At 40.3% G+C, this 22,402-nt stretch overlaps 1 protein-coding gene across 1 annotated transcript; it reads right to left on the bottom strand.

The window, feature by feature from the left end:
- Window positions 1-1,411: 1,411 nt before the first annotated feature.
- Window positions 1,412-21,810, bottom strand: MRPS5 (mitochondrial ribosomal protein S5). The gene is made up of 11 exons (XM_083856826.1): window positions 21,727-21,810; window positions 20,366-20,503; window positions 14,193-14,318; window positions 13,584-13,817; window positions 11,205-11,239; window positions 6,128-6,218; window positions 5,427-5,473; window positions 5,026-5,083; window positions 4,219-4,281; window positions 2,948-3,084; window positions 1,412-1,966 (listed from the first exon to the last, which is right to left on the bottom strand). Exons 1-11 carry the CDS (start codon window positions 21,791-21,793, stop codon window positions 1,742-1,744), a joined length of 1,221 nt encoding a protein of 406 aa, XP_083712952.1. The 5' UTR covers window positions 21,794-21,810; the 3' UTR covers window positions 1,412-1,741.
- Between the last annotated feature and the right edge of the window lie 592 nt (window positions 21,811-22,402).

A 22,402-nucleotide genomic window follows, 5' to 3' on the forward strand; every position in this document is an offset into this window, starting at 1 on the left:
CCTGGCCCAAAATGTGGGGCTGCTCCATCCCTGTGGTCAGGAATTCCCAGATCCCCCCAGAATGGTATTCCTCCATTGCTGGGATGCCCCTGCAGATGGAACTGGATGGAGCTGCCCATTTTAAAAAGCCACAAATGAGTTGGATTGTTTTGGTTTTTTTTTTTCCCAGAGCATTTACAAGTCCCATTCACACTGCTGAAACATTGGGCCTATTGTGCAGCCACCACCAGCTTTCATCTGGTTGTTTAAGTGGAATTCTCATCTGTGCTCTTCTCCAGCTTCCTCAGCAGGACAAGGAAGGCTGCAGGCAGCTGCTCTAGAGAGCAGCAATTACATGCCAGTTAAACCAATCTGTGCACTGGAAGGCAGACAAAGCCTCAGTTCCTATTAAAAACAAGATTGCAGACATATTCATTAACTCTGCACAGATTGTAATCTCGGTTGCTCTTGCTTAACTAAGTGGTTTAACCACCATGTTAACTGTTCTTCAAATATTTGCATGTTGAATACCTTGCCTCCAGCAATGCAATGAGTGAGGAGAACTTCCATCTTCTCCTGGATTGCAGGAGAAGAATTTGATTTTTAATAGAAAATTCTGGGCAGCTCCATGGAAAATGCAGGAATTCCTCATTTTATAGCCTGTCTGTGAGCAATGAGCAATCTGTGTGCTGGGTAAAACATCTACACAAACCCCCATGTTAATATGAACAAATACTGTTAATATTACTGCTGTTGTTGGTAATAAAACTGTTCCCACAGGAAGAGTTAATACTGTTCCTGTGGGAACAGTAAAGCCACAAAAGATTAATTTTATGTAGGGACCTAAGCCCAGAGATGCCAGCTGAGTGCCAGCACACATTCCCCAGCAGCAGCTTGATGTGCTGTATTAAAGAAACTTTGCAACCTGAACAGCTAGCAACCCCTACTGAAGGTATATTTTGAGCTGGAAAATAGGAAAAAAAAACCCTTCATCCCACTGCTGAGCAGGCATGGCCTTGGAATTAGAATTTTCATTGCAAGTGTGAGATAAAACTCAATTAAATTCACCCTGCCTGTCTGCATATACACAACTGCTGTGTTTAGAAACCTGCATTGAAATCAGTGTAACACATTGCTCCTCAATGTCTTTAACATCACAACTCTAAATGTAAATTCCCAAGGCTGGTCTTGAAGGATTTCTAAGGTGTTTTCTCCCACATAAACAAAAGAGGTGGCCCAAGCATCTTGTGGCATTTGGGGAAATGCCATGACAGGCACAGAATTTAACCCCTGAGCCTCAGCAGTGAGGCAGAAGGTGCAGAGGGTGCACACATCAACTCCCACTGCTGCTGCTTGCTTCAGCATCTCCCACGCACCAGCATTTTGCCAAAAACCCCAAAAAATAAATAAAAGGACCCAAACAAACCCAAACTAAACCCACTCTGGTGATTCTTTATTGCTTTCACAATCTTGTATTTTCAACAGTTTCCCAAGAGCTTGTGAAAGAAATGTGGGAACTCTTTGTTGCAAACCATCCTCTGGAATGGACTAAACGCATGCTTGGAGCCAAAGACATCCACTGAGTGCTCCCATCTGAACATTCCCACTGGGACAGTGCTCAGGGGAATTCTGGGGAAGCAGACAGTGCTCCTGGATGGCAGCAGTACATGGATGGCACAGGAGAGCTCGTGCTGCCCTCCCCATAACCTCAAGCCCAGCCACCCTGTGCTGGGGCAGGCTTGGAGCTGGATCACAGGAGCTGTCAGCACGCTGCCCTCCTGACACTTGCCCAGGGGGATTTCAGCATTCCCTGGGCTTCCTTCACCTCCCTCCACTCCAGCTTTGTGTCTGGAACGTCAGGCTCAGGCTCGGGCTCCTCCCTGACCCTGCCCTGGGGCAGGGCCACCACGATGGGCAGAGGGCCCTGCTCCTCCCGAAATTCCACCACGTAGAGACTCTTCTGGTCTGCCAGCTGCTGGTGAGTCTCCTGGGAATAGCACAGGGAAAACAAAACCAAAGCAGTGATGCACAGCGTGGCTTCACTTCAGGGCAAAAGCTACATGGGATGTGGGGCAGGGGGAAAAAACCCCAAAAGTAATTTCCTAATAAACGCTTATCTGTGGGGCTGATATTTCTGGGTCTGAAAGACTTTAGCCTGCTAGCAGCTGCTAACTTTTTCCCAAGGAAAGAATCTCTCAAGAAAGCTTCTTCTCAAAACAATCTCGGCAAATAACTCTCCTTTCTCAAAGCAATCTTTCTCCAGGTGGTGTTTTGCTGTTTCTCTGGTTTAACCAATGGCATTAGAGAGGTGTCGCTCCTATTCACCAACCATGTTAAGTCTGTATGGGAACACCTTATAAAAGGTAGTAAGAATTAAGCAATAAAACTTTTTTTCTATGCTCTTTGCCTTCTGAAATATTTGGAGTCTTTCATCTTTCTTTCGTGTCCTACAACGACAGCTGTGTATATGAAATTACTTGTCAGGCTTATCTTGCTGGGTAAAAATTCAGATTAGCCAGACCTCAGAGAGACTAATTAGCCCTGCAATGTCATCCCAGAGGAACTTCTGGAAAGACACATCCTGCTCATTTTGGCATGTTAGCACCATGCAGAAACATTTTCCTGTCTTTGTGTGGATTTAAATTTTGCTTTGACAACAGCGAAGTGCCTGTGGCATCAGCTGACATAAAGATACAAATGTAACATTATTTTTAACTGCACCTCTCCCTTGCCTACAAGGTGTTTTGGTAACACTCAGATTTTACAGAGTAAGATGTTTACAGGTGACAGCTGCTCCTGACTGCACAACTCCATAAAACCGCTTAGGAATTCTCCCTGTTGCTGATTTTGTTGCTGTTTGTAACATGACTCCATTTGAAGCCTGGAATAGGAACTGTTTGCCCACAAATTATAACAATACCCACCCCCTTCTCTCCCCACAGCTGAGGGGGACTGGGAGTGCACCCACCTGGAGGGTCAAGCCTCTGAAGAGAGCCCTGGTGATGTTAATCAAGTTTTTAGATCCAGTGACCTTGGCATACATGTCCTTAATTCCAATTAACCTGCACATGGTGATAATGGCTCGGTGGCAGTGCAGACCATACCCTGGGGGAAAAAGAAACACATAAATGAGCATTGTGGGATTATTTTTAAGCACACAACTTACTCAGAAGAGAGCACTGAGAGCTCTTCTTTGTTATTTTTGTTAGAACACATTAGAAGTTAAAAATGGCTTCAGGCATCACTTCCCTTTTCCTTGCTCAGCAATTGGAATGAGTTAAATTTTGTCATAATTTTAGTGGCAGAATGAAGGAGGTATAAACACATTTCAAAATCCACAAACAAACACAGGTTTGTGTGTCTCTGCATCCATCTCCACCACAGAGATGGAGATTTTGTCAGCTCCAATGCATGACTGTACTGCACTGGCATTAATTGCAAATGGTTTCTTAGACTTGCCAGTTTTTAATGGAGGAGTTATTTTTTTTAAGAGTCTGCTTTTGCTCCAGAAAGGTTTGGTTCACATGGCTTAGCTCTAATGATCTTTAAGAACTGCAGGATAGTCTTGTTGCTGCTGGGTAAAGGACACAGAAAAGAAATTCATCCTGGGGACCAAATGGCTGGAAAGCTGCAGGAAAGGGCCAGAATGTTCCTTCTGGTGAGGTTATCTGACTGCAGACCTTGTCAGTCAGGAAACTGAGGGAGAAAGGGGAAACCAGAAACAAAGCATACAGACACAGATCTGAAAAAAAACCCTAAGAGACAAGGAAAAGAAAAAAACCACACCCCTAACTGACGAGCCTCAGGTGCCACTTCCAGGAAGATCAAACTGACTTTACAACCACCAAGGCTGTAAAGAAAGGGAGACCTGGAGTGGGAGGGCTGTAAGAATTTACAGCTCTGCACAAACCCAGCAGAGGCTGGAGCAGGAGCAGGGTCCACACCCTGGTAATTCACAACTGAAGGAATTACACTTAGGAAGAATCAGAGAGCTCCCACAGTCGTAAAAGGGACAAATCCCAACTTGCAACAGCAAAGCCATGTCAGCAACAGTAAATATTCATAAAGAAAAATGATCATTTTCAACATTTAAAACATGGTAGACTAGACACTACATAGGTTCAAGTTCATCAAATAAATACCAGTTATAATACTAGTAATAGTAACACCAGTCAATAGTCAATATAGTAATACCAGTAATAATTATTAAAACTTCAAAATTTAAACTCCTTTAATTACCTTTGTTTTGTTTCTTCATGCGGATTTTTGTCCTTTTAAATTTCACAGAAATGTCATGGTAAACTAGAGAGAGGAGGAAAAAAAGGCATTACAGATGAATTATTCTTTCTAGAAAAGCTTTAGCTAGAACCTTTCTTTTTCTGAACTGTAAAGTTGGTTTTCCTCTCCCCTGACCTCTTTAAAGAGGAGGATTAGTCTAGGTAAATTGCTGGAATAGATTATGAAAGTTGAAATACCTGTGAACACTATATTACTATTGAAAAACAGGTAGGTGTGCCTCCAGTGAGCCTCAGTAAGCTTTGAACTGAGCTCCCATAATACAATTTAATTGCATTTTTAAAATATTTTTTTTATTAATCTAGTTTCTGACGTAAGATTTCCCCATAGGCATCAGCACTCTTGGATTTTGCATACAGAGCACTAACATAAAACTCCCAGGAAACATCAGGCTGACACATGGAAAGAGTCCCAGGGAATCACCTCCTCTGACACAGAAAGGGCAAAGGCACAAGAGTTCAGTGCAAAGAAAAACATATCTAACCTTGCTGTTAAGAGCCTGAAATGCTCTGCATTAAATATCCAAATTTTAAGCACAGAATTATGGAACTGTTTGGGCTGGAAGGGACCTTTTAAAGGTCCAACCCCTCCACAAAGAGCAGGGAAAGCTTCAACTAGACCAGGATGTCAAGAATTGTAATCCAATGCATCAGATCAGGAAAACTTTATTTATTTTTTTATGCTTTGCAAGTAGCTGCAACCAGTCCTTGCTGGCATATTCAGTGCTCATATTGGAATAATAATACTCACTTGTGTGGTTCTGATACAGGTCTATGAAGTGTAAGGAGCTTATTGCTTTGTTCTTTGCCTAGAGAATAAGAGCAGAAAACATTTTTCTCCTTGAATTCTTAAGCATTTGCAATTTACCATTATTCAGTTAATTAGATTTAAAAAAAAAAAAGAGAGAAAAAAACAACTTAGGAGAACAGATTTGCCACATCTAAACTCCATGAAAATCATCTCAAAGGATCCTCTTAAAGGGCTTTTTTAACCTAAATCATTCCACGATTATCAAGACAGACAAACACATACACTTATTTCTTTGCAAAGACTACAAATTATACTGATTATTAAGAAATAATGAGAGTAGGTATGAATTAATTGTAATTGTCATCAAGCAAAAAAAAAAAAAAAAAAATCATCCAATATACCTTCCTTAAAGCATTTGTCCTGTCACCTGCCTTCCCTATGGCAAAACCTGCAAGACAGAGAGAAGCATTTTATTGCTGGGACACAGATGATGCAGATGATCTTCAGCAAAAGAAGTGGGGGAAAAAAAACAAAGAACTTCACAGTCACATTCAGCATTTCAATTTCCACTGCACAGATCATACTCAGAAGTGGTTCAGAGAAAAATCACAAACAGTTTAGGAGTTACGGACATCCAACAGCTGGATGTCAACTGCTTGTGGTCAAAGCAAAAAAACATTCAGGCTTAAGCTGTTTTTGTGTGTTTGACCAAACTTTGTTTCAAACAAATGAGGAGTGGTGACTGCTTCAGACAAAAGAAACAGTCCACCCTGTTTAAAAATAAAGAAGGGAATGAAGAAAAAAAGCCTGGGAGAACTTCAGTTCCATCATTTAGGACATCTGGATTACAGTGATAACATGTTCCATGAAGAAGCTTTCCAAAGAAGAGGCAAGAAGAGTTTATTCAGAGTTTTTTTCCCCTCTTTATAAATTTTCCTCCACTCTCAAGTGTGAGCAAAATTCAGCTGGAGGAACACACAGGAGGCCTTGAATCTTTCACATCAGCAAAGTCCAGCAAAACACTCTGCGTGACCATGAACCTTTTAAAGCTCCCACAAAATACCAGCAGATGTTACCTTGTACAGACAATAAATTTATTTACCTGCAGCCCCTTTGCCATTACCAACAGCCACCAAAGCACGCACTGATTTCTTCCTGCCTTCCTTGGCCTTCATGCAAAACACATTTCTCACCTGAAGAAAAACACAGCACAGAGCTGCTTATTATTGAAAATAGTCCATACGGGTTGGGTTTTGTTTTTCCTTTTTTTTTTTTTTAATATATTTTTAAAGAGTCAGGTTTGCCAAAAATAGGTGTTAGAGGGCTGTAGGATATACTTGAAATATCTGCACTGTCTTTGTCACTGCATCTCCAGTGGGACACAGCCTTCAAGGCATTAAATACACAGAGTTTGTTAAAAATCCACACTCTGAGGAAAAAGTTACCTCAGTGCACTTTCATGAAAGTAAAATGTTGTGTTCAGCTGCACAACAGATAATGCTCTGATGCTGCCAGCTTTATGTGTGAGTCTGAGAAAAAAAGATGGGAAAAAATGGAAATAATACTAATATTGAGGAAGTGACACCAATATTGAGAAAGTGACACCAATATTGAAGTGCCCCCCTCATATTTTAACCTCCTTTAGAAGCACTCTCAGAAATTGCTCAAAGTCTGGTGTTACCTTACATGAATTAAAATATAGGATTGAAATCTACCTGCCTGCTGCAGAGGGCAGGGCCATTGCAGAGATTCCATTCAAGAGAGGGGAAGGTCAGAATATTCCATGATTCTATAGAAGTCACTGCTTTACAGCCCCTCACCTTAGAGGGTCTAACATATCCCAGAGTGGACAAGGGACAGATGTAAGGCGGGAGGGAGAGCCTGTTGTGGGAACAGGGAGGGACAACTTGACCCAGGGAATGCAGAATATCCCAAAAGGTCACTAAAATGATCAGATAAGGGGAGCAGACTGGTTACATGTCAGTCCAAACCAGCTTTGGACTGCTGGGGTTTAGAAATACTTCAGATTTTGTCCTTTGGGGCACTTGGCTCATTTTGGAGTGAAAACCACACCTCTGAGGCTGAGGCTACCCCTAACACCACACAGGAATTTGGGGTGTGCTGCACCCTTAAATTCAGGTGAGACAGCCAAGCAGTGATGTAGATTCATGATGCAGAACTGTAAATAATCAAACTGCATAAATAAGTTTGTATTTTTGGCTTTCAGTGTGCCAGCTTTACCCACAGCAGCCCTGTTGGAGCAGAACTATAAATAAATCACACAGCTCAACTGTGTGTGCATTGGCCTCTTGCACACTGAGAGAACCCAATTTTGGGACAACAATCTGAGATCCTCTGTCCATCTATCCTAGTTCCCTCGCTTTTGTTTACATATTGAACTAAATGTTGATTTAAATACAGACAGAGTTTATATGCTGTATGTAATACATAAATTACATATGAAGTATAAAATAAAAATCCTTTTCCCTACATGTAATTCTTCAGCTACTCAGGTTATAGTGCGACACATCTGAAAGCAGATTATTAGAAAATACTTGGTTGTGATTTAAAAATTCTTACTAAAATTCACCATAAGAAATCCAAACAACAACAAAAAAAAGCAACCCAAAACCAACAACCCCCCCTCAAAATTCTAGTGCCTTCACTAGGTACAGATTATGGTCAGGGTTTCCAAAATTTCACCTTGCTTTCATTAAAATAAAGCTTCTGGTTAACTCAGTATTTAATAATATTGAATTAATTTGAATAATACTGAATTAATTCACATAATATTTAATTAATGCCCATACACTCTAGAGAGCACTTGGAAGAAATACCAGCCTTGCCAATTGCTTATTTCAAGCTATTTTTCTTTCTTCAAACTCACTGCTGACAAGAACAAGCTACGAAAACCACACCCCATAAGATGAAAGTGCCTGTGGAAAAGGGCTATTTAAAGAAAATGCAAAATAATAATGGAAGAAAAGAGAGTGAGGCATAGTCATCTCCCCAGGAGTATCAAGAGAATACTATTTTTGCTTTGCACACACTTTTATCTTCTGTTGCCAATCTCAGTAGGTACCTGGACAAAAATAGAGCCAGCATGTCAAAAATAAAGGATGTGATGTTTGTAGAAAACCACTCATGGATTATTCCTCTCCCTTTCCAGGATGTGGCAATAAAGACACACTCAAGGAGCTTCTGTGCCACTCTTAAACCAGCACAGCCTCTGAAAAGTGACTGAAACCAAGGCACAACCACTCCTTTAGCAGCTTGCCACTCAAATTAAACTGGTTTTGAAATTCTGAAAGCAGATGCAACACATGCTCAACCTAAATTACAGCGTACCTCAAATTAACTGCTCAAATTAATTAAATTGCCTCCTCGTATCCACCATCCAGTGGTGAAATTCTGAAAACTCAGCTTTCTTCCTAGAACTGAGGGAAGAGCAGCACCTCCAAACCAAAATGAAACCACTTCAAACATTTATTAAGAGGAGAATTGACAATGTGGGAATAAGTTACACTCAAAGACAGGCTGCTAAAGGTTATGACGCCTTCAGCTGTTGCACTTGGCTAGAAGAAGGGTCAAAATCCAATACTTCTCCCAGTACTTCTCCAAATTTTATCTCTTCATGAGATAAAATGAGAGCAGGGTGCAGTGCTGAAAGAAAAGCACTTCTGACAGGGTTGGAGTTGGACACACAAACCTCTGAGTGTTTTCGTTTATTTAAAACATTATTTAAATATTTAATATTTAACATTTATTTAAAACATTGGGTATGATAGTACCATACCCAAAATCAGAGCTGTTCTGACACTGCAAAGGTTACTCTGACCCTCCTAAAGTGGGTCACAAAATTCTTCAAGTTGCCTTCCCCAGAAACAGGCAATGGGAACAAAAAAAGCACAAACAAATCAGTAAGTGAAAATCACAGTTTTCACAACTGGCAGGAGGCAATTTCACTGTTGGATAAAACCCTTTTAAGATGTGTCTTTTGCAAAGGGCATTATTTATAATTTTATCTTCTCCTTTAGAAAGTTCCCCATCACTAAGCTCATGTTCTGCGCCTTCAGGCCCTGCTGAACACAAGGTCTCACTTTCCAATTTTAATTGCACTACAAGGCAATTACTGTTACAGCACAGGATGTCATGTAGGCTATTTTTTATTTTTTGCTATGTTAGCATGTTCAATTTGGATAAAAATAAAAGAAAAATTCATCTGAGAGATGATGACACATGAAAATATTATTTTCCAGTGAAAATAATAATGGATTTTAATGAGCACTGTGATTATATTTTGTTAGACACCAGTTAAGCATTACCATCAGTTCTATTTAAAGAGGTTGTTCTTATCTCTAACATAAGAGCAGAACAGAAAATGTGCCTTAGGCTAGCAGGGAAAGTAAGAAACAGTTAACCCAAGTTCTCTATGACAACTTCAGTTCTAGCTGACATGAAAATCTGAGCTTGTCTACACTCTATTTTTCAGCCAGGAGAAATCAAATTACAGCTTTTCTGTTTCTACATTATAAGAAAACAGTTTAATAAGCAATTTCTCTCTTTTTTTTCAGCAAAGCCTTTTCAGTGGCATAATCACAACAGAAAGGGCCTATTATTGTTCATCAGGCAGCCCTTTAAAAATGGCTCTGAGGTTCTTGCTGTGAAGCACAACCTCCCAGCAAACATTATTTTAATCACAACTTCCCAGCAAACATCATTTTCATCTCCTGTACTGTTGTGAAGGAAAAGATAATGGAAAACACATCCAGAAATAGCAGCATGTCTCTCACCTATTTAAGCCAGGAATGCTAAAATGATCTATTTATTTCAAAACTCATGCTTGTTATCAGGAAATTGTAAGACTCAATTATCTTCAGCTCGCTGCTGATTTGGAACAAAGAATTTTTGCTGCTATTTTTTCTGCAAAAGCATTCCAATTTCTCAGTTCTCATCTGTGGCAATCTCATGCAGCAGCAGAGCCCCAGCCTGCTTCTGGAAAGCTTTTTTATTACTCAAATATAACCCAGCCTTGAGAGAGATTTCTGTGGCACATGGAACCAGTGCAGAGCCCCTCAGCTTTGCTGTTTGTAAATAATTCTGCCAGCACGGAACGGCAGAGTCCCCTCCTGCAGCATCCAAAGGGAGAGTCAGCTGTGACAGGGCACAGCAGCACAACAACACTCTGCTCTGCAGTTCAGGCACTGCCAGCTGCAGGGCTTGGGAAGAAAAATCACTTCTGTGATGAACAGTTCCTGCGAAAGTCAGTTTTTACAGATGGCCTTCAAACATAGACTCAGGCCAAGTGCTCCAAACTGCCTTTGCTGTATCAAAGCCCATGGTGTGGCCCAATCCACTCCAAAACCCCACTGAGATAAGAAAATGGGTGAACAAATCACAGATTTTGGCTCCCCATCCCTTCTGACAGATTATTTAACCTGTTTTTAAAAAGCTCCAAAGACAGACATTGCATATACACCAAATCCATTCTAGTATTCAAATTCCCATTTGCAAGTCATTCTTTAGGTCTAAATTTACCTTGTTTTTTATTTATATCCATTGCTTTTTTATCCTTTTCACAGCAGATATCTAAACCAGTTTATATCTTTCCTCTCTGCAGGATTAAAAAAATATATATATAGAAACCAATTCATGACTTTTGAGATTACAATACAGCATCACTGTTTTTCATGTCTCAGGAGATAATAAATCCCACTGCCACAAGCAAAGATTTGGGTTTCTCTAGGAAACACTCAAGCCTCTGGACAGAATTCCAACTGATGGTCATCTCAGCAAAAAGCAGGAAGACAATCAAGGACAAGGAATTTGCACGTTTATCAGGAGAGGAGAGGAGCCTCAAATGCTTTTCTGCAGTGGAGCTGTCAGGCAGCTCAGCTCCTGACTCGCCTGATTATTCTTTTAACTTCCAGCCAAGGAGCTGCTGTGAATCAGGCTATTTTGTCAGGAAATTGTTTCCCACAGCCCTTCTCTCTCCACTGAAGTGACAAAGTAATCCACTTTCTCACAGGTTGTGCCTGAAGGTGTCATACAGAAACAGAAAACCAGACAAATTCCTATTCCTATAATACTGACTTAGCAAAGACTTATTAAATAATTGCAAGGTCAATATGAAGCAGTGATAATTCTTCAAAGTCCCTGGAAAGGTTTGCAATGCTTACCTCGATGACTCTTGTTTCAAAATCTTCATAGGTTTCTGTTGGGAGAAAAGCAGGGTGTGAGATTTCCCTGTGGGACTTGTCTGTCAGCACACCCCCCCACAAATTAAGGAGGGCACAACTTCTCTGGAGCTGTAATTTATAAAGCAGTCTCAGCACGGAGTAGAAAAGGTAAGATAATAATCTGAAGCAGCAGTAAAAGCTGCCTTCTTCCCTAAATACTGCTCTAAAGCTGCAAATAAACCTCAAATTTCATCTCTGCAGAGTAAAAGCTGCAAATCATTAAAACCCCCAGATGGGTCACTTCCATTATGACTAAAGTATTAACCAGTATTTTTCACAATACTCTGAAGCTTTTACCATACAATGAACAAGGATTCAAAGAAATTTGGGGGTTGGACTAGATGACCTGTAAAAAGTCTCTTCCAACTCAACCTAGTCCTTGATTCTATGAAACTGCAAGTGGTTTTTAATCCACACTTTTGTGAAAATCCAGAAAGGGGAGGGGGAGCATGAAGCAAAACAATACATAAAGACTTCAGATAGCCATAGTCCTTACAACCTCTTGCTTTTCCAGCTTACCCATTTCAGTATAACATAGAAAACCTTCATTTGGTGTAGTTACTGGAGGAAAGATTAAAAGTGTGTAATGGTGTAGAACTGGGGCCTCAGTCCTGCACCAAACATTGGATTATTGTTTACACACAACCTCCGAGATGTTTATAAACATGTTTCTGAGCAGTTTAGAGATCTGGCAGTCTGCACCAAGCAGATTCCCAGCTCACACTAAGGATGTGAATCCCAGCCGGCTCCCTCTGAGGCTCTTCAGTTGCTAAAGAAACACTTGGGAGAGAAATAATTTGATTTTTAAGTGAAAAATACTGTCCTTTCCCTCCTCCTAGCTGGCACAGTAAGTGACACCAGGGAATCCAGTCTCAGGCCAAAAGGATTCACTGGGTTTGGCAGCTTCAGGTCTGTTCTTCCCATCACCTTGACATTGCTTTGCATGCAGTGAATATCCCAATTCCCCTGCAAAATCATTAATCCTCAGAACAAAAAAGATGCTGAAAGAACTGTGGGGGCCCTGAAGATCCCTGACATTTTTAGCAGATTTAAAGGAAATCAGTGCATGCTAACCAGAAACTGCTTTTTCTCCAACACATTTCTCACACAAGCTGACAGCTTCACTCTCTCATTTTGATTGCAGTGCCCTTTCCTCTTTTTGGCAGGACTTGATCTGACTAGAACAGGCTCCACACAGCCAACTTTAATGCAAGTAATCCTCATTAGTAGTACCAGCCAAAAGCAAAAAAACCCCAAGGAAAACACCAGAAGGTAAAGCTCACAAATGCATAAACACTGTTTACAACAGCTGCCACTTCTTTTAGTTCAAAACTAAAAGTTTTAGTTATAAACTCCACACAGTCTTTTGTTCAGAGTGTGGAACCATGGAACTTTCTCCACTTGCTCCACGCTCCACCACTGATTTAGGGGGAAATTGGAACAATTATTCCCTCAAATCTCCCATTTTCACACTGACAGATGCAGTGACAGTCAGCCAAGTCCATTGTCACACCCCTGCCTTCCAGGGAATATTTGCTCTTAGGGTAACAAAATGAAATGCAAACAGTGCTGGAAAATACCACCTGTGTTTCTTAGCTCCTCTCACTATAAACATGTACAGAAAGATGTCAATAACCAAAGTTTCACAGTAAAAACTCAGCCCAACAGGAGCTGACAAGGCTTTTTCATGTTTAATTAGTTAAAAAAGATTAGGCTTCTAAATGTTAAAGCTACTCTAGAATCTCTAGTACAAATAAAGATAAATAAATAGTCTAAATAACAGCACTTTAAAAAAGTCACCTCTCTGCTGTACATATAAGAGCTCTAGTTTCACTAGACTGAACTACTTAGGAAATAAAAAAATAACTTTTATAGCTATTATGATAATTATTTATTGCAGCCTCTTCCAAAAGCTACATTCAAACTACATAATCTTTAACCTCATTTCATTATTTCAACTAGAATTTTAAAAAAGATTGATTTATCCCACAGGATCCTGTAAGAATGACTGTATTTCATACTCAAGACAATTGATGCTGGACAGAGAAAAACGTTTCTATCCTTCAAGACTCCTGTAAAATAACATATTATTCTGTAATTCCACATAAAATCAGAGTCTATAATGTAACAGAACAGTCTGACAGCTACAGGAAATTCAGCAGAGTTTTAACAAATTTCACTGCTGTTAGCAGAACCTGCTGTACTTTCTGAACAAAACACAAACCAAATTTTCAATCACAGAAATAAGTCTGGATCTCCCTTTCTCCAAGCCCCCTGAGAAAGGCTGAGGGAGAAGAAGGAGAAAATTGGTTTTTTTACCTCCATTAGGACCAGGGTCAGGAGGATCCAGAAGGATCCCTCCCCAACTCTTTCCACTCCATCCTCCCTCTCTCTTGATTTTTATTTTCTTTCTCCTCTCCAATGTATCTCTCTGCTGAATGATTTCAGTCTGAATTCTCTCTCGTTCTTCTTTTTTTCGCTGGGAAACTTCCTGCACTTTCCCAGTTTGCAGCACAGGAGCATTGAGACCAGGCCAGAGGAAACCAGAACGTCCTTAAAAACAACAGAGGAAAAATTATGTTTTGCTCCTTGTTAGGACTGCAACTCTGCACTCAGGAAAAATGCAACAAAATGGAAAATTTTCACATATTTTACATGTATTCTATGATGCAGAATTTATATCTGAAAAAGCAAAACCAACATTATATAAATAAAATTATATATGTATAAATTTTAAAAACTATATATATATTATTATATAGATAAAAATTATATGTATATAAAATAATTGGATCAAGACTTTTTTTTGTTTAAAGACAAAAATATCTCTAGCAGTTCTGACATCACAGACAGGAAAAGAAATTTGTCCACTTGTGAAAGCAAGAAATATATCAAGACATGTCTTCAGCTTTGTATTTGTGAATCTACCTTCACCAATCTCCTGGCCTCTATTGAGATTCTTCCTTAACTTTTTCTTCCTTTTCTTTCCTCTTCCTTTCTTTACTCCCACGCCAGACTCTGCCAAAGCTCCTTTCCAGAGCTGATCAGCTGTCACTGAAATAGAAAAAAAGAAAACCAACTTCCTTTAGTTATATTCAAGTACAGCTTACACTGGAAACTGAAGCTGAACAAAAAATAACCCCAAATTTGAAACCTGCTTGATCTTCGCTTTGCTGGAATTTAAATTGTAGCATTACTGCCCTGCCAAGAAAGTAATTTCCTACCCTGTGCATATGGATTTGGTGCCTCTGCTCCTGATTCCTGCATTGAGAGAGGCACACAGCCAAGTGCAGGGTTTTTACAAGTTTTTTTAAAGTGGATTTAAAGACAAATATTCCTAACAAGTCACCAGTACAATATTAATTTCCAGGTCACAAAAAGAAAATCATTCATTAGGGACTCAGAGCAGCAATACCTTGAAGCACTTATCCAAGGACATTGATCAATGACAGTCAACTTGAATCACCCCTAAAAATATCCTGCTTTAAAAGCCACAAAACACAAAAAGTAAGTTCCCATATGAAGCTGTTTAAAAATGAGAAGTTCCTTTAACACAATAATCTGTTCTGAAGGTGAAAAATAAACACATCTGTAATAACAAGGGATTTGTCCCACGAGAATCAGTAAAGAAAACATGTAAACAATCCAAGGATAGATTTGATAGACAAGTAAAATGTCTTTTACTAACAAATAGAATAATTAACAAGAAAGCTGTTAATCAGTTAGAAGTTATCCTCAGGGTTTGTAAAAACTATACAGAAGACAGCATGGGGCCATAATAAAGAGAAGCCTTCTGAAAACTTGATACTGTGTCATTCTGCATGTCATGATTGTCCCTAAAATGACACAATTCCTAATGCAGCCCAGCATCCCTCTGCCTTAAAACCAAACTGTCAGCCACTGAAAACCTTCCAGCTGATTATAACACACCAATGAATGTAGCTGGGAGCTAAATATGTGGGGGAAAAAAACTCAAAAACAAAATAGCCCCCACCAAAACCAACAACAACAACAATTGTTCTTACTTCAATTTTTTTCAGGGGAAAAATAAAAAAAGCAAAGTTAAGTAGGTAATGAGTTTTTCAGTAAATTCATGCTAAGTCAACTCTGGGGCTGTTCATTAATTGGAAGGCTGATCATCAATCCTGTTAAGCTCCTCAGCTTATTCAAAAAACACTGAGTAACTAGCAATTAAAAAATTATAATCCTACTAGCCTGGAAACATGGAATCACAATAAAGGTACTTCCATTTTTCTTTGCAAGGCTATTTTTAAGCTGGATCTGCAGTTCGGGTGACATCACAAAGGGTCATCACAGCTACAGAGGGGCAGCAACAAGCAGTTAAAAGAAAGGAGCAGCCCTGGAGCTGGTAATAGATGCCAAAAAAAATTTAAAAAATCTACACTTTGAGCTGCACTCCAAATATACACACAGCTCACTTTAATTCCAGTATAGGAAAAGAGCAAAGGGCATAGAGCAAAGACATTGTCCTGCACCGAAGGAGAACATTCAATGCCAACAGATCCATGAAGAACAGGTCAGGTCAAATCAAGCTTTGGCCTCAAGCACTGCACAAATTCTGACAAAACGAGAGCCAGATGAAAACACTACATTTGGTCCCAAAGTGCAGCTCATCTCATCAGTCCATAATAATCCCATCATGTGTCTGGAAAGCAGCTGCATTTAATGGAACACATCAGAAGCCTGCAGGCTGCCGAGTTCTTTATAGGATGGAGGTACCACGCTGACTTTAAGAGGAAGTGACAAGAATGGGATGTGAAAGGGATGGGCTGTCAGCAGGAAAGATTACAATGATGGGGACATTGCTGATGACAGACACACACAACACACCACGAGAGAAAATAAAACATCTGTGGGTGAGAAAGGTCAATCTGACTCGGCAGCAAAGCACCAAGGTGATCAGTGAGCACACACACAGGCAGGAGAAATGTCCTGAATTCTGCTTCCACACTTGTAGGGATATTCTGCAATGAAGGCACTACAGCAGATATGCAGTATCTTTGAGATTTATGGGCTTAATTTATTTTGTCTTTGTAAAATAACATGCATTCCTCAAGAGCTAAAATAGCAGCAGATAGAAAAGCCACTACACAATTTTTAGTCAGTTACCCAAAATCACAGAACTACTGAGTGGGGGGGAAAGTGTCATCTGTAAGATTTTATTTTATTTTATTTTATTGACTAGAAAAAGATCCACTATCCACTCAAGCATGCTTTACTCAAGCTGATCACTAACAACCTCCAACAGTAAGTCTGTGTGACATCACTCCACTTCACTTAATCTATACAAAAGGTATTTGCAATATTCTGGAAAGGATCTGGGGTCGTGTCTTTTTCTATTATCCCTGAATATCAGCAACAGAGACAGGTATTTATCAGGTGAATATTAGGCCACACCTCAAACCACAAGTATTGAAAGCCCCATCAAAAATCAGTATCCTAGATACTCATTAACTGAGATTAAAATCAGATTTCTTTGTCTCCTGCAAGATGAGTTCACAGCTTGCTGAGCATACAGAGAAAGACAAAGAGCAGCAAGTTGAAACACTGAAGGGAGTAAAAGGAGAAAAAAGAATCAATTCTGTAAAACAGCTAAGTAGGCTCACTTCTTTCAGACACAAGTAACCTCTCCCTAAGGTTTGGCTCATGGCAGCACAGCAGCAGAGGTACAGACATTAATATTGACATAATTAAAAGACTAAAGAACCTGTTTTAATTAACTTGCTTCTTTCCGCTGTCCATTAACACCACCACACTTGTGGAGCTGTATTACCCTTAAGGAACTCAGAAAGGTCTTTTCAAGCACTCACATTCAAAATTCAGCCTGGATTACACTCTTTTATTAACAGATGAAACTTTACAAGGTATGATATTTCAACCCCATTCCTTCTCCAAAGAGATTTGGCAATGAGAGAAAAATGGAACAATGGCACACTAAGACCAGAGGGATTACTTTTAACATGTGGGATTCCATGGCACACTCATCAAAATCAGTGTGTTCACCTCAGTGTTATTAAAATTGTTTAAAATTTCAACAGGTCCAATTATGTGGATGGAATACAATTTTTGAATAGGTGGGTCTGCAAATTTGTTGGCAGAAAAAGAAGATATCTGTAGTCTAATTTTTTCTTCCCCCAAGATCAAGTGAGAAAGTTTGGGGCATTTTCATCAAAATCCAGAAACAAAACTTGCAAACTGGTAACACAACAAAATCCCAGACTTGGAAAACACTCTAGAAGATGCATTCACACTGCTGCACTGCCACAGGGAATAACTCCTCTTACCTCCAAACCTTGAGCAATTTCCACAGTGCACTCAGATCAGAAATACATATTTTCTAAAGCTCAGATCAGAATTTCCCATTTTCTAAAGCTGACAATTTGGCACAATGTCAGCAGAAGTTGTAGATGTGGGATTGTCAAGTTGATTGCCAGCCTCAATTCAAACCCTGAATAAATCCAGCTACAGTCCCAGCATCTGAGAAATTCTATTTAATTTTTCCTTTATAACATTTTATGAAAAACCAAGGACCTTAAATGTAGCTGGTATGTGTTGTTGTAAGTGCTATTATTTTTTGAAGGTTGCTTTGATTATTAAAGCTTTCATTTTTTTTTTTTATTTATAGTAACTATCATGCCTCAGTGTCACCAGATGGAAATGGAGAAGAGAAATTTCAGTGAGGTTTGCAAATTAAACAAACACCTTTGGCTTGGTTCAGTTCCTCAGAACAAAATGAAAATCAGAGGCTAAATGCCTTTGAAAAGTAATACAGTAAAACCATCAAAAATACTGTAAAAATACCCAAATCAACTTAAAACTCACCAGAATGCCTTTCCAGGTACAATTAACTATAAAGCATTCAGTCCCCTTTCTTTTGACTAAAAGCAATTAACCAACTATTTTTCGACATACAGATAACTCCTTTGTAAAAGGAAAAAATAAATTAAAAAAGCAGTTGTACAGATGTAACTTTACATCCTTAATGCTGAAACATCAAAACTCCTCTTATGGTACTACTGATAATGACAAGAGGCAGCTCTGTAATTTATTTAAATTAATCTAAAAATAATTTAAATCCATTTAAATTGGGCTGTCAAAATGAACATTTTAGCCCAAAGAAAACTCACATAAGACAACAAAACCCTATGGTCAGGAGGGTGGAAAGGGGAAAAAATAAGCCTGGAAAAAGAAGATAATTTCACATTATTTCATTAAAAACTCACTGAACTACATCACAGGACAAGAATAAACCTCTGTATATGTTTTTGTGTCAGAGTTGCAGGAGAGAAGTATCTGGGTAAGGATCAGAGAGAATTGCAATTCCTCCCATTTAAATGAATCCATCCTATTTACACCAGTCAAACTATTAAAAATAACAGTTCTGTTGAAGGTATAGATGACCCTACCAACAAGAGCACAGTAATATTACCCAAGGAATGATGGAAGATAATTAAACATTCACTAACAAGAGAGAAAACTCCAGTCACCTTTCCCAGTCACAAAGCCTTGTCATTTGGCTGACATTTCACTTGACAACTATTCCACACAAAATGGTCATATCTGCATTTTAAATGCTGCCACTTCTGAAGCAACTGCAGTGATTTATACTGAGTGATTTGTACTGCTTGTACCCACTTCATCTGAATTCTGAAGGTTTTGCTTTTTATTTCTGTAAGAGAGAGTGCTCTTAGAATAATTTGAAAATACAAAATGCTTTGAAATACAAAATCCTGAGTCTTCTGAATCTCATGGCTGCTGTCTCTGCTTAATACATAAAGGAGGTACATTTTCATTTTTCCATCTTATTAAATAGAGTCAACAGTTTTAGGTAGTTTACCTAAATATATAAAATTTTACTGAACAACAAGGATGCCATCCCAGCAAATATTTTTAATTCAGTCATTTAAGCAGACACCTGGAAAAGCTCCTGGTAAAACAGAGCTCATCCACAGCTTGTGAGTATGAACACAAGCCTAATTAAGGAAATAACCTCACCTACAAATCCTAATCACACTGCAATCACTTGTGGTGCTACAGGTTTAATTTCAGATAAACAAAATAACAACAGAGGGTGGCTTCTTACACATTCTTATCTTGCTGCTGCTTGCCTAAACGAGTTTCTCCTGCAGGTGGCATCCTTAGAAAGCCTTTTCCATGCACAGTCTGCAGCTCACACTGCAGCCTTTCCCAAATCTTTGGAGACCTCTCCACCCTCAAGTATTTGGAATCAGTCAATGGTCAAAATTTACTGGGTAAGATGAGCAGGCTGAATGTTTAAGGCCTTTTCTTTAGCAGAGGTAAAGAAAACAAATTTCTTTGTTTGAAGGAGAATTCTGTATTCTGTCACCCAGATGTTGAGAATAGGAAGAGAGCACCAGTTCTGACAGCCTGATTCTGCAGAGCTCTTAAATTCTACGGATTATAAACAATCAATTTTCTCTCTAATTGCTGCAGTTATCTCTGCCAGAGATTGTATCCTTACCATTTCTTCTCTTCCCCTACAGGACAGGATAAGGAACCACAAAGCAGGTAAAAAAACCCTCCTCAGTTATGTCAGTTCACAGTCCTGACTGTGAATTTAAACAGTTATGGAAAGCATGGGTGAAATTCCTTTCAGGACTGGAGGGGAACACTGCACCAGACAATCTGCAGGATTGTCAAAGGCAGTTTTTGTGTGACATCTTCTTTCATTTCAGTAATTTCACTTTTGAGGCATCACCAGCTTGAACAGCACATTGTGCCTTAGGGCTCAAAAATAATTTAGGAGACAAACACACAATTTATACTCTCAATAAAGGCCTAGGAAGGAGGGAAAAGAGGAGAAAAAAGGGGAAGAGGAGAGGCTGCTTCCTCCTCCCAGCCAATGACAGATCCACTGTGACATAAAACAAACCCTTGTCTGCTGTTAAAAGATGACAAACTGATTTTGTCAACACCTGCACTGCCACTGTAACCCCAGCAGACACAAAAAACCTCAGTATACACAGATTTTCCTTCATGACCGTATTTCTCCAGAACATTATTTCCTCCTCCTCTCCTGTTTGTTACAGTTAACAATTTTTATCCAGCTCAAGCCTCACCTGTATTGAAGAAACTGCTTTTCCTGCACTGCTCCACTGTGCCAGTCCAGGGGGCAGAGAGGGAGCAGCGTGTCTGGAAAGCCCATGCCAGGCTGGAGTAGGAGCTGCAGCTCCCTTCCACTGCCACAGGAGCAAACCCTGGGAGCAAAGACACACAGGTGTTTAGAGACAGCACTTTTCCTTCCTTAAAACCGTGTTTTCTGGGAATTTCACAAGTGATCTTCAAAGGGAATCAGACTTGAGCCTTTTGTCTGGAAGTGCAAAGCAGAATGTGGGAGGGAAAACACTGCAACAGAAAATGTCACCGAGAGAAGGAGACAAGAAGTCTTCAAGCACATTAGAGGGATTTTAATAAATTATTAAGAAGTAAGTTAGTTAAGAAGTTATAGTAAGAAGCTGCAGCCTTTTCTTTTTCCTAGTTTACTTGCAAGAAATGGTTCAGTTTTTTAAAGGATATTCTTGTGACTAAACTGTGAAAATGTTTCCCTCCACTACAGAAACTCCACCAGCCTGTTCTCAAGCCCCTCTTAATGTTCAGGCTTTAATCAGAGTCTGGCATCACCTCATTACAGATCGCCCTGAGGATGAACAGAAACCTGAAATTCATTAACTACTTTAAGAAAGAAAGACAAGAAAGTTTCTAGAGGACTGTGAAAATAAAGGTGTTTTCCCTTCTTTCCAAGTATACTTTCACCCTTGAGGGAAAATAAATAATACAGTTGTATGTACTGGGAAAATAATGGGGGGAAAAATAATACATCTGAGTTCTGAAAAGTGACTGAAGAGGATTAAAAATCAGAAAATTAAAGGAAAAATTAAGAGAGAAAAAACCCCCCCTTGGATTCCTATTGAATAAAAATGTTCACGATGAGGAGAAAGGTAGAAAGAAAATAATAACTTGAATTATAAAGCAAACCATGGCTTTATAATCTTAAATTATAAATTTAATATTTATATTGTCTCCATCATCTCTATCATCTTAAGGCAGAGAAGCTCCTCTGATGGGTGATTTATCCAGGTTTCCAAAGGCACATGTGAGGATGAGGAAAGTCTGCAACACCTCAACTTCCCTGATCCCCCAGTGATCCCTACGGTAAAACCCGGGATGGGGGAGGCACCGGGGGCTGTTCTCACACCTCACACCCATGGGAAGGCAGCAGGGACACTGCACAGGGCACAGGCACGTCTGGACATGGATACAGATGTGTACAGGGATATACGGACATCCACACGGATGTGCACAGGGACGCGCCCTCAGCGCGCTCCCCCTGCCCTGTAGTGAACCCCGTCGCCTCCCCCCGGGCCGGTGATCGCTGCCCTCCCCGCAGAGGCTCCCCCGTTCCCCGGCGCCGCCCCGTCACCTCTCCAGGCCGCCCGGAGCGCCCCGCGGGCACAAACCCGGCCCGCCGCCACCACCGCCGCCGCCATGACGGGCCCGCCGCCCCTTCCCGGCCACCGTACCCGGCGGGGCGGCCCGGGCGCTGCCTGACGGCGAAGCGCAGCGAGCTGGAGAACGGCCGTGGATAAATCCCAAAGCTAAACCCGGCGGATGCTGCTTTAGCAAAGCCTTTGCTGACACTTTCCCCTCGCCCCGGCTGCTTCCCGCGCCGCTACCAGCCCCACGGGCAGGCGGGGACAGCCGCAGAGGGAAAGGCCCCGCAGGTCCCCAGTGCCCGCCATGGCGGGGCCCGGCCCGGGGTGCGGAGCCTCCGCGGGTTCGGCTCTGCGGGCTCCGGGGTCTCCTTTTAGAAGAGACTCTTTTCAAAGTACTGCTTTTAAAATACTTTTTTTAAAGGACTTTTAAAAGTACTTCTTTTCTTGGTGTGTCACAGTTGGAGCTACGCCTTTAAAGTTGTCAATGCTTCATTCCGCGGTGTTACAAACGCGTTATAACGTTGGCTTTTCGCAAATATTAAAATAAATGCTATGTATCTATAATGCTAAAATGACTTTACTTTTATTTCTGCTATTAAATACAGCAGTAGCTACCATAATTATGCATGAACTGTCTGTTTATTCGAGATAATGCCCAGTAAA

Source organism: Zosterops lateralis (assembly GCF_965231275.1).
Source record: "Zosterops lateralis genome assembly, chromosome: 3".
In the NCBI taxonomy this organism is placed as follows: Eukaryota; Metazoa; Chordata; class Aves; order Passeriformes; family Zosteropidae; genus Zosterops; species Zosterops lateralis.

Excerpts from the sequence above, each read along its gene's own strand:
- MRPS5 (XM_083856826.1), bottom strand. The coding sequence starts at position 21,793 with ATGGCGGCGGCGGTGGTGGCGGCGGGCCGGGTTTGTGCCCGCGGGGCG. Across the intron at positions 11,240-13,583 it reads TGACCCTGGTCCTAATGGAG|AAACCTATGAAGATTTTGAA; the intron begins GTAAAAAAACCA and ends TTCTCCCAACAG. Across the intron at positions 3,085-4,218 it reads CATGAAGAAACAAAACAAAG|GGTATGGTCTGCACTGCCAC; the intron begins GTAATTAAAGGA and ends TTTTTCCCCCAG.